This window comes from Siphateles boraxobius, unplaced genomic scaffold (assembly GCF_051911475.1).
Source record: "Siphateles boraxobius isolate OS27281-9 unplaced genomic scaffold, OSU_SipBor_1 41, whole genome shotgun sequence".
In the NCBI taxonomy this organism is placed as follows: domain Eukaryota; kingdom Metazoa; phylum Chordata; class Actinopteri; order Cypriniformes; family Leuciscidae; genus Siphateles; species Siphateles boraxobius.
In genome coordinates this window covers 4277000-4293298 of record NW_027509042.1, presented here as the reverse complement: position 1 = coordinate 4293298, position 16299 = coordinate 4277000, and the positions used below count along the sequence as shown (strand labels likewise).

Below are 16299 nucleotides of genomic sequence, written 5' to 3'. Positions count from 1 at the left end.
TAAACATTAATTATACACAATAAAACACACTAATTTATAGCAGATATACTGTTGTGACAGACAAGTGTTGCTCACCATTGTCTCCACCATGTTGGCTTTGTTGTTCCTCAGTGTCTTTACTGTGTGGAACACGTCCACGATGTTCTGCTGCTGGATCATCTCACAGATGCTACAGATGGCACAAAACGTCCCGCTGCGTCCTCCACCAGTCCTGAAGAGATCAACAGCGATAAGCCATGAGAAACAAATCACACATCCCATAACGTCACAGATAAGCAGAGTTAATATCCCATAAAATCACAGTTTGAATTATGCTACATTTCTGAAGATCGTAGGCCTCACAGCTCCAACTTTAAAGCTTAAGTGTGTCGTTTTATTTTCATGTTAAAATAGTTTCTCGTATTCCAGTGTAATGTGCAGCCATTCGTAGGTTGATTCCCTACAACCATTGATGTCGTATGCAAGACTGAGGGTTGGTATTTGAGTCTGGATGTCTGCTTAAACAGAGGACATTGCAGAAATAATGTTAAATCAAATAACTATCACTGATCATGGGTCAGTTCTACACGATTACTATCAGTACAATAATGTGAGACAATCATCTTCAAAATGAATCGTGCGCAGAATGTCAGCATTACTGTGACATTTTTAAATTATTTCTCTCAGGGAAACTGCTCTGCATTCAACAGCTGAACTTTTTTGACAGTGATGGGAAAGTAATGAAGTTGTCAGATCTTTTGTATCTCTCTGTCTTTAATTTGTGACGGTGATAAGATTGTCCTTGGCTCAAAGGCTGTGCGGTTTTATCCTTTAGTCCTTTTAAAGCTGCAGTTTTAATCTACGATTCCGTATCGACTAGTTTAAGTTGCACACAGACTGGATGAAAAGCTATGAAATAGACATCTTGAATTGTCAAAATTTGCTGTATTAAACTAATTTGAGCTACATTAACAGTGTTTAACATATGTCAAAAACTATAGAGAAATAAGTCTGACATTAAGTACAAAATTTTTACAATTTTTGATATGATACACAAAGATATGATCAGAAAGGCATTATATTTGCTTTATACAGCACATACCATACAGCATTGTTCTGCTATGTGTTTTTCTATTTTATTAGTCAAATCCGCTCCTCCCAGGGTTTCACCAACTAAGACTAACTCATTCATTAGTTTATGCTTATGGGTAGGCTTGGGTATCGAGTATCGATTGGAACCGGGACTAGCTTTGCGATTTTCCCGGTATCGTTCAAAAATTTAAATTCCGATTTCTAGTTTCGATTAACAGTCCGCCGACCGGAAGAAGAAACCGCTGAACACCAACAAAGAAGCGTCCACTGGAAGTGTTGGCATAACCGAGCGAGCTAATAGCGCGTCAAATTTGCGCCTACCGCGTCTAGTTATACACTTGAACACTTTGAATCCATTTGCGCGTCAAGAGCGAAATTGACGCACGTAAAAAAGGAGTATTCGCATCTATATAAACATAGACATTATAAACTGAAAAGCGGGCCTGTCCCCATTCGCGCCGCAGGAATTTTTTACGCGCGTAACGCGTCTTTGCATTGAAATCGCTCGCGCCAGACGCTCTATTCTTGTCTGGTGTGAACGCAGCATAAAACGAAGGCATGGATATGTCCCAAAAGTCCTCTCGACGCCGTATGCAGCACAGGTTATTTCGCTGGTTGCTCTCTCCTCGCCAGATGACGAAGGTTTTACAAGTTGTTTCTTATTGTTTATTTGCTATTCTGCACTAGGTTAGCCCATCAGTGGGAGCACGGTAACATGTTTAAGTACCTGCAGCATCATACACACATGTGTAAATGTGTTTTCATGAGGTTTTCAAAAATAAAGCTCTCTTGAGGAAAGTGTACCCCTGTGAAAATATATTCATAATTTATAATATTTATATTCAAGTTCATATATTTGATATTCATATTGTAGTTGAAAACAACCCTGTGAGAAATTCATAGTTCATAAAAAGTAAAAAGTTCATAGAATTAAAATTGATGGAGAAGGTTAGACTATTTCCTTCAGAAAGATCGTTGGTTAGCTAGCTCATTTAACATATCCTAAACTTTTTTGACCCTGCCTCTTAAAAGAATCGGAATCGAGAATCGTTAGGAACCGGAATCGAAATCGAAATCGGAATCGTTCAAATTCAAACGATACCCAACCCTACTTATGGGTTTGTGCATAGTAGCGTTGTGTTGTGGAGGTCACACTCACAGGCAGTGGACCACCGTTCGTCCATCGCCTCCGTCATACTGCTCCTGCCACTTGGCCAGTCGTCTGACCAGCTGTAGGATGGAGCGTTTGGACAGTGGTGTGTCTCTGTACGCTGGCCAACCAATGAACTGGAAATGCTGGACCAGCCGGTAGCCGTCTTGAGGCTGGAAGCAGAACAGGAGAAATTTTGAGAACATTTATCCTGAAGCCATTAATGTCAACTCATGTTTCACTAAGTAGAAGCTTTCACTTCATGATCAAATCAATTGATGGATAGTTTTTAGGGTTAAAGTAAGAAGCTTAAATTCATTTTCATGTTTACTTTAACATTTTAGTTGTCTCTCCAATAGCAATTGGATTAAAGAGGCCTTATTATGCCCTTTTAGAAAGTCTTGATTTAGTTTTTGGAATCTACTAGCTTGAATGTTTATTTTTTTACATATTTTACATTGCAGCTCCTCTCTTCCCAGTCTGTCAGTAACACTCTGTTTAGTTCCTGTCAATATGAAGCCCCTCCTTCTGAAAAGCACACTACTCTGATTGGTCAGCTGGACCAGTGTGTTGTGATTGGTCACGCCCCTTACCTTATCAGTTTCAACACACTACAAACTCAACTAAAAAAAGGCTCTGCCCCCCTTTTTTTTCTTGCATATGCCTTGGGTGGGAATTATGTAAATGAGTGATATTGTGACGTACATTCCCGGAAGAAAACTCAAGACTACAATAAAGGCATTTCAAGGAGTTCAGAAACAGTACACACTGATATACAGAATACTGTAACTCCCTTTGGAGTGACTTTTTGCAGACCCTTTTTATGCTCAAACAGCAACATTACACACTAAACATAAATGTAAAAACACAATAGGTTCTTTTTAAATGGAGATCAAATTGAGTCTACTACAACTACTAAAATTGTTCTTCTAAAAAAAGATCTCGGATTTCAGAAAAGATCACAACATGGTCTTAAACTGCACTTTGCTCTGCCAATATAACCTGCAATCATTTAGAGAACTCAATATGAAATCAAACATTTCTCAATCATCTTCCTAGACCAAATGATCTGAGCTGCTATTCACATACAGTATACATGTTGCTCTATACTCTTACTGGATGTCAACTATATTTTTATCTCTACGTATTTTAGAAGAAACATCTGAAACAAAGTTGATACTTAAATTAAAAATAACCGAAACTCAGTTAATTCTCCCTAGCTTTGAAATAGCTGCCTTGGAACAATAAGCAACTGCAAGCTGGTAAACGATTGTAAGCATTTTGTCCTGATATATAACACTCACAGTACCTCCAATTCTTGCAGTGACACTGAAAAGCAAAAAATAAAACATCAAAACTGAAACAAAAGCAAACAGAGACGTCAGCTGGATACTACAGTCAGACTGGATCAGCTAAATGAGAGTCATATTTCACACAATTTGCCATCGATGGAGCCATTTCATGGCAAATTTGTGATGCTGTGGCACTTATTTATTTTGTGCCGCTATGCTGCGCCGACAGTGATTAGCTACCCGGTAAACCTCGCCTGTCACCAGCGGTTAAAGAGAATGAGGGGGAAGAAAAGAGAAGAGAAGCAGGAGGAGGCGGGATGACTCTTCTGAAACGTTTGACGCTTGGAACACGTCAAGCTTCAGTAATGACTGCTAATGTGCACCAACAGAACGCTGAAGCTAACTCGCATGGAAAAGAAAAGAAAACAAAACAAAAAACGATGATCTGCTACACAAAACCGATCCATGGCTTATATCAGCTGGTGCAGGATGGTGGTCAAATTATTTAAGTGATTTTTGTGCTCATGCATATGTGGCTAGCAAAACGAATCACGTTGAAAGACACATGAGATTTACTGAGTGTTGAAATCATGTGGATTGAGAAGGACTATTTAGTCGTGGCCCCTTTTTGTCTTAATGTAATTTCTCACTTCACTAACTCAACTGCTGTCGCATTAGGAGTCAAATCAAAGGGACTTGAGTGAATTCGTATCTCTTCTTGAGCTGTAGGATTTTTGCGATAAAAAGCAGTTTTATTTTAGTGAGTCACAGTAAGGATTGTTTGATACAGTGCAAATGTAAATAAGGACATACTGTACATGGGGGTTCAAAATGGCTAATCTGTTGAGGTTCATCATCAGGAAATCGGTTTGGAAAAATCATATTTTTTTCTAGTTCAATTTGATAGTGCTAGTATCACAAAAATTCACCTTTAAAAAGTAAAAAAACTAAAAGTCAAAACACTAAAAATTTAAGTTTTAAACAGTTTTTATTTTTTGATAATGACAGTCCTTGTTGACAAATCGTTTGATACTGACACTAACAGGAATAATTTGATTGTCTTACTGTTGCTATGGTTTCCTCGGGTGAACGTGACTTTTATTCACAAGCATCTATTTAGCAGCAGGAAAAATAAACACTAACTTTTAAATAAATCTTTTGTTTCGATGCTGAAGTGTTTGAAAAGTCCTTTATGAAATTGGTTATGTTATGTAAAAAAGTATTCAGTCAGTAATTATCACAAAATAAACCCCAACATATGATCAGAAAGCAAAATTAAAAGGTGATTATTTTTTATGTAAATATCATATATGTATACACACACATATCGTCGCTGTCAGGCGCCAATCTTTCTTTCTCCGTATTTCATCTTTTTTTTTCATAAATCATTCCTATTGGTCACCTTTTACATCTGTCTGTGGGTTTTGCTAATATTTAATGAATGACAAGTATTGAAAGGAGCATGTGACTAAACTTGTAATTCCATTGGATCCTCAAACTGTCGGTCAAAACTCGTAACTCTGCCCAGCCTCAATCTTGAATGAAGTGCCGCACACATTTTGGCCATTCTGCTTGTTTGCAATACAATGGTAAATAAAGAACTTGTTCTTTGAATGAGTACAGCATTTCTTTACTCAGGAAACACTATATATAAAGGCTAATGTTTTGTGTATTTGAGGACATGAGAAGAGTGTTTTAGTCTATCATTTGTCATCGAATCATGGGATTTTGGCCAAATTACATAACAAACTGAGCTTTCATTTAGCTACAATAAACTTTATAACCTGTAAGTTTATGAAAACATAATGCAATGCACTTACTGCCTCAGATATCACCGTTCTAATGATGGACAAAACATGTATGTCAGAAATTCGCAGGTCAAAAACCTCTTAACTCCATTTGAGCTTGATTTTGGTAAATTGTAATGACACATGCAAGTAATATCTTACAGACCCCAAACTTTTGAATTGTAGTGTACATATCAAATTTGCACCGTGGTCCGAAAAAAACAAAACACTGACAACGCTCTGACAGAACTGATTAGAGCTTGTGGATCAGCCAAGGATAAAATGAACACATTTCTGACTCAGTCACGCAGAGTTATTAAACATCCAACAGTCCCACTCCCTTCCCTGTGCACTGACCCCACTTACTCGTGCCATGTTGCAGATCCTAAAAATGCGATTGATAATGTCCTCGTCAATGTCAGCGGAGATGAATTCAACCTGAATGGGGCCGTAGCAGCAGGAGCCTTTCTCTGGCCAGTACTGCATGCAGAGCTACAGCGGGGGCAAGAATTACGGCAAATAAGAACACTGAGCAGAAGTTCACATCCAGACAACGTGACTTAATAATGGACATCTAAAGAGTGCAGGAGAAATAGAAATAACTCAATCATTTTAAAGTCTACTAATTTGAACTCAAATTGCAGTGTGCCAAAGAAATCTGTTCCAATGATCCCTCACTTACTCACTCAAACTTAAATGAGTCACATCATGATGAATCAAACTTCCTTTGATCTTCTGAGATAAAAGAGTTTGTTATACTATGAAAATATACTGTAACTTTCAGAACTCAAAGGCAAAGAGCGGAGAACTTCAGACCATTTAACTGAATCTGAATCTGAATTTATTTGAAACAGAAATATTTTGTAATGTTATAAATGACTACTGTCAGTTTTGATCAATTTAATGCATCCTTTCATAACAGCATTAATCAAAACCAAAAATATATTTGGAATAGTAGTGTATATTTTTTACATTATATATAATTTATTATATTAATGTATGCGCAAACACCTTTTGTTTTAGACTGCAATTTTGGATTAGCCCTCTTGTTAGATTGAGAATCATCCAAAAAAAGCAATCTAACAATATGAGGAAACCGAACCCTATCATCCACCTTAAGAAGTGCAATAGAAAACAAATGGAGACGAGGGTAAAGTACCTCACATACCTGCGCAGCGTCCATTTCATTCAGCATCACAATGGTGGAGCAGTTGTAGTCGAACACTAGCCTCCAGAAGTCGGCCACGGTGTTGGGCAGAGGGTGCTGTGTTACGATGAAGGCTGCCGGCTGTTTGTGGCTCTAGAGCAATCAATAAGAGAACAAGTTAACTCATCCTTCCAGCACTGAAGATGTGCCTGAACCCAACACATCCCAACGTGCCTCACATGTGTAATGACCAAAACTAAATGGAGACCTGCAGAGGGACAGGAAACACAGAGACTGAGTGATAACCTTGCCAGGGGGTTCATTGACATGGACTGCCGAGGCTCCGTTTAAGACAAACACACACACACTCTTCTACCACGGGTTGGCCGTTCTATTCATTTGCTGCTTATCTTCTTTTTTTCATCTTGTTGTTCTTTATCTGAGGTGCGTGTCTTCTGCCTTGATTATCCTTTTTGGATGCTGCGTGAAGATGCTGGTTTATGGTACGAGTGTGATTATGATCTATGTGTGGAGATTACGGAGATGTGATCTAATCTTGTACTTGTTAAATTGGTTTGTTTGTGAGATTGTCACTGTGTGATCTCCTGGGCGTTCTGCTCCGCTTACCTTTGATTTTTAGAGCGCACTATGGGAAGTGATGTAATATAAAGTGTTTTAGCTATTTACTTTAAAATACTATAAAATTATTCATCCGTTATAAATATATAAAGGTAAGTATATTAGCGCCTTCCACACAGCGGATGATAATGTTCTTATATAATAAGCGTGATCGGCAAATTTTTCTTCTGCAGATTTAAAGGTTTGATCTCTTTAAATCAGGATGGATTCTGATTGGCTGTCAATGTTTTTATCATTCATCAGCTAGAAGAAAATCATTGTGAAAGTGATTTCAATGATATCCGTTATCGTTGTGGTGTGAAGTCTGCTATATATTTTAGAATGATTTTCAGAAGTCAATCTTTATCGTTATATTTTTCGTCCTTGGTGTAAATTGGTATAGTCCAAATAAACTATTTATCAACACGGAGCTGCAAAATACGACATTCTTAAATATTCACATCTGTGACTATAAAACTGAAGGATGAAACAATGCAAACTAAAATGAATGCAAAAAATGTATCAGTTCAAGTTTGATGATCTTAAATGAGTTTATTCGCTTAAAAAAAACTGTTTTTTGTGCCAAAAAAAACTATTGCTCTGATTACATTATGAATTGCATCATTGGAAAGTTATATTTTTAAAAATATATCGTCTTTTATGTAACTTCAGTTTTGCTAGCTACTTGTTAGTAGCTTATAGCTAACTACCATTTAAAAAGAGTATAGTTTGACTCTAGTTTAACTATTTCAAATTACAAGTAACCTATAGCTTCGAGGTATATTTTCAAAGTGTAGTTCAAATGCAGCCGCCAATGATTTAATTGCAATCAATGTAAAAGAAAGTGGCTTATTTATTCCAGTGTTGTAGAAAAGATGTAAAATGGTCATAAATACCTAAATTAGGACTGTTATACCATTATAAGTAGGAAAAAATATTACCCCTTTAAAGCTCAATGCAAGACATTAAACAATGTAGGCCAGGTGACTTCTAACTAAGCAATGAAACTTACGTCCATCAGCGCTGCATTGATGTAATTGCTGGACTCGCCGTCAACAGAAATGAGGAAAGGCAGGCAGCGGTCTACCGCGAGGACGTCCATGCTGCGGTTCTTATCATGGTTACGTGGGAGCAGGCCAACGCTGCAGTCCTCCGGACGTACACGCGGTGTCACTATATTCAGAGTCTGAGGAAGAAGACATGAAACACCTTTAAAACATAGGAAAACAAACTGCTCTCAAACATAAAGCTGCTCACTTTGGGGGAAATGGTGCATTTATAAAAACCAATTCCACTCGCACTGCTGGTCCAACCACAGCCAATGCAAATATATTGTAGTAAACTGAAGGTCAGTCATTACTTATGTATAAGACACACTGAAGAACATAGAGACATTAAGAGAGATGCAGATGGAGAGAGAGACAGACAGACAGTGAAAAATGGCTTACAAGAGAGAAAGATGCAACGCTAGATAGAGAACAAAAGATCTGGGAGGAAAGAAAGATAGAAACATATTCATCATATTTTATGAGACGCCTCGCAGATCTGAAGCTTTGCTTCCCCTCAGACGGCAGCAGCTCACTCATTTCACAGGGAATACAAAACATAAAGGCACCATGAAAAGAAACAGCTCAGCTCTGGGCTTTATGGGGCTCTTGCAGATCGCCAATGGCTCGTAAAAAGCGCTTTCTCCCCTGACGTCTGAGTCACTGTCTTTACTCACCTGCCTCATCTAAATGCATTAAGGACGCCACCACGCTTTGCCGATTGACTTTTTTAAAAGCACTTCGAATTTAGGAGAAATCATGCTGAAGTCCCACCAGAGAGCTTGATAAAGTTGTTAGAAATAGCCGCGAGGGCTTCAACCATAATACAGGACTGCCAATCGACAGCAAAAAACCTTGGAGGATTCAGTAAATTAGGCCTCCATGTGGGCTGCTCACTGATTATATTTTAAGAGCCGCAGGAACACGAAGCATGAAGCTTTAAAAACACGTATGTTTCAACCGTTTTTAAGATAAATCACTAATGCGATCTCTTCAGTGTCTCAATTGTTCCTCCTAGATTGTAATGAGATTGAATAGGGAACAAATGTAGGACAATATCCTGAGAAATCAGATGTTCTTTGAAAGGAGATTTCAAACAATTCCACAAGCTATGTTTCCATTCACCTATTTTTAAGCAAATTTTAAGATATTGCATAAAAAAATGCTGGCTGGAAAGCCAAGATGTGCATAAATTCTAAAAGTGTGCATACAAACAAATATGCACGCTCAATTGGGGTGGATTTTTTTTTTATCCAACGAGAACATATAAGCATAATCTACATTGGAAACACATTTACTGAATTAATCGCTCGATGCACGACAAAAAATTGACTGTGCCTCAATAGAGGATGTGATTAGATAGCTGGACTAATTAGCAGACCAATTTCATTGCACAGCACCTCCAATGTTGGCTTGGTTATTCTCAAATGCCAGCGCTAAAGGTTTTATGTTAAATTAACAACTTTGGATAAAAACATAGCTACAGACTGTTCATAGCTACAACTGCTCAAAGGTGAGAGATCTCATTATGAACTCCTGTTATTTCTGGTCCTACTAAGACCAAATGATCTGAGCTACTCTATTCACAATAATGTTTAAAGGTCTGTACTTTTACTGTATGTCTACTTTTTGTAGACAAAAATGAGAGATAAATTGTCTCATTTGTGTCTCCTGAGCTACAAAAGAGCAACCCGTGAGAAATAAGATTTGTAATTTAGACACAGTGATTACACATACAATTTTTTTAGTAAAATAACACTTTCGAAAGAGATCTCCTGGTGTAGGAATCGATTTCAGATTTTTTTCATAATGTTTAAATTCATAATGTTTTTTGTGTGTGGTGGCAAATACCAAATTATCGGCATTTTGTTGTGTCTAAGGTATTTTCACATCTAAGAAGGTATCTACAAAAGAGGAAAAAAACAACAACAAAAAAAACAATGCTATTTTGGTGAAAATGGTTTACCGTGGTGGATTTCTGACTATATTGTGTGGATTTCTCACCTGAAACTCATCTTTGATCTGGCTTGAGTTGGTTTGAGGGTCCAGTCTGCTGATGTTGTAGTAGATGGCTCTGAATTCACAAACTGGGATAGCCGTGTTCCCACACAAACACGCTTCCAGAATGGCATCATGCACAAACACATACTGCTCCTGGAGAGAGAGAGAGAGAGAGAGAGAGAGAGAGAGAGAGCGAGAGAGAGAGAGAGAGAGAGCGAGAGAGAGAGAGCGAGAGAGAGAGAGAGAGAGAGAGAGAGAGAGAGAGAGAGAGAGAGAGAGAGATCAACACTTACAAAAAACACAGTGGTATAGGTAAGAGATGCTAATATCATGGTGCTTTTGAAATTCAGTACCATGGTGAGTGTGTGTGTGTGTGTGTGTGTGTGTGTGTGTGTGTGTGTGTGTGTGTGTGTGTGTGTGTGTGTGTGTGTGTGTGTGTGTGTGTGTGTGTGTGTGTGTGAAATATATATGGAAGCACTATGTTTTATGAATCATGTCTTGTGTTTGGTGTCCAACATTTTCTAGTTTGCCTTGTTTATCTGCTGTGAGCTGTTTTAAATTTGAATAATATTTCACAATATTACTGTTTATATATACATACAGTATGTGTGACCGCTAAAAATATATCTGAATATTATTTAATCAGTTTAAGATTTAGAAGTAATGCAATATCTAGATTTACAAGTCAACCATATTGAAAGCACTTTTAATTAACTCACTGACTCTAAATGACTGCAGCTGCTGGTAGCTGGTAGGCCACATGAGAAAACCTCCCTTTGGCATTTTAGCGCTCATTTTCTAATGATAAAAACAACAATCACAGCTCTAAAATAATTAAGGGTTTGATTTAAACTTTTACATCTTCAAACCACATGTACATAATTCATGAACATCCAAACTCATACGTTTCAGAAGCCCAAACTCAAGCTGAGAGTGAATGCCGCACAGCATCATTCCAAATCATCAGGGAAATATGGCGTCGATACCTCTCACAAACGTTCGTATGGAGCAGTGCATGAACATTGATGCATGAACCGTAGTTTGCTGAAGGGGAATGACTCCTGCCTCAGGGACGTTTTACATGGATTTAAGCGTTGCAACTTCTGATGCTAAAGTCCTGCGGCGACAGCAGCATCTCTCGAAACTGCTTTAACTGCTGCCTTAAAAATGAGATCGAGGGGGCTTTCAAACAGCGTCCTCATCCTGCAGCTAATATTAAACTCCTTCCTAAACCCCAGCCCCACATATTGGCCAGAATTATCCATATTTTAGCTCAACAATGCCTCCGGCTTAAAGGTTTGAATGCTAATGTAGGCCTTTGATCCACGCTAAGCTACAGTCAAGCTGAGCTGACCTCTCGTACCTATTACTCCATAACCTGGTGAGCACTTCTGCAGACGTTTGAGGACAAAAGACGAGGAAAAAGCCTTTTAAAAGATTAATTGCTGTGTGTTGTGTCTGTGGAGGATTATCTTTGAATGGAGCTGCAGGATGACACAAAGTGCCTCCCAGAAGCCATTATCACCGCCACTGTGTTTAGTGTTAGCCTTTTAAAAGCATGCTGTCCTCACTGCAAAAACCTGTAATATCTGAATAGATCGAATAAAACAACACGCTGATTTGATATAGTATGTGATTTAGTAATTTACTGTATTATTATAAATGATTTATAATAATAGTACATTTTATATTTATATATCATTTATTCATTTATTATTATACATAGGCTAATAATAGTTATTGTAATTGTACTTAATAATAATTAGTACAACAGTAAGCAGGTTTTTCATGTCGAATGCTTGAAAATCAAGGCTTAAAGAGTTTTTAAACACTTAACACTTTAGTGTCAAAGTATGAAATGTAAATTAATTAATAAATAAATGTAGTAATTTATACTTACAGTGTATAATTATTGCTTTGCTGCATTTTAAAACAGTGCAATACTAATTTTCATACACCACTAGGGGGCATGAATTTAAATTCCAATATTCAGTAAATTCTGCCCGTCATGGTCTAGGCAATTTCATGTTCAGGATGTTTTGATGTTATAGTGTGAGGATTAATGTAGGGAAAATAAAGGTTATCTAAGTTTTAAGTTGAAAATAGATGGCTTCAATTTCATCTTCACAGACTGGAGAGCTTAATAAAAGGCTATGTGAGTAAGCGAGTGAGGATGCAACTGAGTGTTGAAAGTAACACATTACTTTCAATTTGACAAAAATAACTTTTTTAAACAAGTACCACAAGTTGCTTTGTTTTCCCATTTATTGACTGGCAGATTTCCTGTCCTCATGCTGAGAGAAATCAGTAGTAAGTGCAGAGGCGTTGTGTGAGCTGTGTGAACATGATGATTATTGTAGTTCTAGACTAAATGTGAGCAGGCATTCACTCATCTCACTCAAACTTAATAAAAACAGTGAAATGCAAACTGAGGATATTCACAAACCTGTAATAATCAAATATGTTAACTTACAAAAATATACTTTATGTATTTAATTTCACTTTATTAACCAGTGTGTTTGTTTTGTCAGTTCTTCAGCTGACTTTTTAAAAAGTACCTAAGTAACATAATTAGTTACTTTATTTGGGAGTAACACTAAATAAAGTAACTTTCCCCAACACTGGTGACTGAAAGTACAATAGTGAAACAGAATAGTTAATGACTGCATTAGTGAGACTGAGTAAAGTTTAGTGAGTGAATAATTAAGAAAGTGAATGAATTATTCATTTAGCAAATGATTAAATAATTAAATGAGTGAGTATCTAAGCACAACCTGGTTGCCTGAAAGACACACTCTGAGGTGTAGTTGTACAGGATCCTGTAAGATAAAGCAGTGTTGTTCAGGGCTGTAGGGATGCTCACCTCAGTCTGGACCATGTTGACTCTCTGTGAGCGCAGCTCTCTGATGCAGTTGAAGATGTCCACTACACCCTCACTCTCTGCCATGTCCAACATAATGTCCACTGCGATGAAACAGCCTGTTCTTCCAGCACCAGCACTGCGGAAATCACAGAAGGATGAGATTCTTCGAACTGCATGATAACCGTCCACCAGCTCCATTTCTAATGTAACAATATTAATAAATAACTCATTCATTCATTTATTAATTCATTCATTGTTATTATTATAGCTGAACAGCAAAAATGCATTTGGTTTGATGTCATGGTGGCGACTTTCCATTGAATACTATAGTTTTATTTTCTATCAATGAAAATTTCCACAAAAATATTAAGCAGCACAACTGTGTTTAACATTAATAATAATAAGAAATGTTTCTTGAGCAGCAAATCAGCATATTAGAATGATTTCTGAAGGATCATGTGATACTGAAGACTGGAGTAATGATGCTGAAAATTCAGCTTTGCATCACAGGAATAAATTACATTTATAAATATATTACAAAAGAAACCAGTTAATTTAAATTTTAATAATATTCACAGTATTACTGCTTTTTTTTTATCAAATGAATGCAGCCGTGGTGAGATTACTTTCAAAAACTTTAAAACACCTTAATGTTTCCAAACTTTTAACCGGTAGTGTTAATATAGTTGCACTACACACACAATTGTTCAAAAGTATGGGATCAGTAAGATATTTTTTTTAAAGGAAATTAATACTTTTATTCAGCAAGGATGCATTAAATTGATCAAAAGTGACATAAAGACATCATAATGTTATACCTAACCTACAGAAAACGATTTTGCATTTTTTTTATTTATTTATGAAGGCATGTGTATTTAAGGCATTCTTCTCGCAGGAACTGCTGGTCTCCACAATGCACACAATTGAAGATTTTACTATGCTTCTGGGGACATTTGGTCCTCATAACATGGATAAAACCAGACCCATACCCACAACACATGCAGAAGACGGAGATTTATGCTAGGATCCAAATGTTAGGTGTTACGAAAACAAGGTTCTGGCAGACCAAAATGCTTGTGTGTGTGAGAGAGCATTTGGACAGAAGATGTGCTATCAGTCACTCCAAAATGCTCACAAATACACAGCAGCTCCACGGTGCCACAGATTGGCCGTCACTCACAGTGATTAATGGTGCGAGTGGTAAACAACTGACAGAAAGAAAGCAAGGGACGGAGAGGGAAAGAGACAGGGAGGATGTCCTTTACACCTCAAATCCTCAGTCACTCATTCACTATTATCATCCCCGAATTGCCATAAGATACAAAGTGTTCAGTAGTTCAATGTGCCAAAAAAAAGAAGAAGACACATTTCATCTTTACACAATAAATATAAACTTTTTAAGGAATAATACATACAATTTTCTGTTTTAATTCTGTAAGACTTTCTTTCTTCAGTGGAACACAAAAGGAGATGTTTAGTAGAATGTCTTGGCTGCTCTTTCACATACAATTTAAGTAAATGACAGACACTATCAAGCAGCAAAAATGACAATAGAGTTTCATTAAAGCACCATAACAGTAGTCCATATCACTCATAAGTCTTCAGACGTCATATGATAGGTTCTTGTTACACTCCAGAATGTAACTTTATTCACTGGTAATCTTCCCCTCCTCTGTAAATCTTACATTTTGAATGCACTTTTGTAGAGTAGGCACATCAGTTAGTTGGGTCAGGTTTAATACAGTGACCAACATTATGGGTTCTTAAAATACCTCATTATTGACATCAAACCTATTGTGAGCAGCCAAGACATTCTGCTAAAACTCCGTTAGTGTTCCTCAGAAGTAAAGACGGTTTGTAATGTTCTGAAAAGCTAGTTTGCACCAGGAGCACTTGACACTTGGGCTAATCTGTTCTGGAAGTTTCTTCGTCACATCTGCTTTGTCTCCGGGATTGCAAGGCCGACTGCAAATTTGCACTGCCACTTCACAGTCTCCTGGTGTCACCTTTCATTCCCAAACCCTCTTCCCACACGGCTCCCAATTACTCCCCACAATTGTGAGTGCGTTTCTATCTATCCATGCATCCATGTTGCGGACAGATTTATGGGTGAGTGTCTATCCATGTGCTGAAACGTCCAACATTTGTGAATGTGTCAGCTCATGAATATGTGTGAAAATCGTCCTTTCTCTTGTAACTCTCGTTACATGTAAAATTAGTTATAATAAATTATTTATTTTATTTATTGGTGCCTTTCAAGACACTCAAGGACACCATACAAATAATAAGATACATGAACAATAAATAGAAAATGAAATTAATACAAAACAATCTATATCAAACTCTGTTAGATGAGCATGCACCTGTCGAGCAACAATTTTTTACCAATAATTTAGAAAGAAAACTTGTTTCTGGGTAATTATGATCCGCACCAGGTTTCTTAAGTTTGGGAGTTATAACTGCTAAGGGATTAAGGAATAATACCAGTATTAAGGGAAGAATGTATGATTTGAGTAATTAACGAAAACAAAGAACTTAACCAGGACAGTAATGCTGAAAGCAAGTGTTCTTCTGGACTGCCAAACATTTGAGATAAAATAAATGTGTTTCATTAAATACAGTTAATAAAATCAATTAATGTACCTAATTTCCCATTAAAACAGTTCCACTTTGTGCTGATCTTTTACTAAATACTCATGGGAATAATATAGCAGCAGTATCTGTGTCCAACACAAACACAACAATCCTGTACTCATACTCTCGTTTATCAGTAAATGATGGAGAAAACCCTTCTGAAGGGCAATGTTTGTAGGGCGCTATTTAACATCATGGAAGCTTAACACAAATAAAATATCATCTACAAGACCTAGAGACCAGAACATTAAAACACTTGTGGGTGGCCAAACCATTTTATATAATTTATACTATATACTATTACAATACTTATTATCTAATATTTTAAATTACTTTTGTTTTTCATATTTTCATTTTAGTTTAAGTTTTAGGAAATGTGTTATGTGCTTTTTCATTTGTATTAGTTTGTTTTCATTTATATCTCTTTCTTTCAGATTTACTAATTGTATTACTTAAATTTACACTTGAAAACAAGACATTTGATTTCAGTTACTCTCTATTTTTAGGTGTCTGTGTTACACTGTAATTATACATTAAGTACTTGATTAATAGTAATTATCTACACTTACTATAGGGTTATGGAATAGGTTTTGGTTTAGGGTTAGTTGCATGTAACTATGCATAGTTTATAGTTATTACTACAGTAACTACATGTAATTTGGAATAATGGCACTGTAAAATAAAGTGTTA

General features: G+C 36.8%; 1 protein-coding gene across 7 annotated transcripts in view; it reads right to left on the bottom strand.

The window, feature by feature from the left end:
- The window catches only part of ptprt (protein tyrosine phosphatase receptor type T), a 316287-nt gene that overhangs the window by 4426 nt on the left and 295562 nt on the right, over window positions 1–16299 (bottom strand). For 4 of the 7 annotated variants that reach the window (XM_077197874.1, XM_077197875.1, XM_077197878.1 and 1 more), the window contains 7 exons: window positions 12976–13111; window positions 10116–10265; window positions 8078–8251; window positions 6469–6600; window positions 5658–5792; window positions 2231–2394; window positions 76–211 (listed from right to left, as the gene is read on the bottom strand). In XM_077197874.1, coding sequence (XP_077053989.1) covers window positions 76–211; window positions 2231–2394; window positions 5658–5792; window positions 6469–6600; window positions 8078–8251; window positions 10116–10265; window positions 12976–13111 — 1027 coding nt within the window. The remainder of the gene's footprint in view (window positions 1–75; window positions 212–2230; window positions 2395–5657; window positions 5793–6468; window positions 6601–8077; window positions 8252–10115; window positions 10266–12975; window positions 13112–16299) is intronic. The other 3 variants (XM_077197876.1, XM_077197877.1, XM_077197881.1) reach the window with 1 other exon arrangement.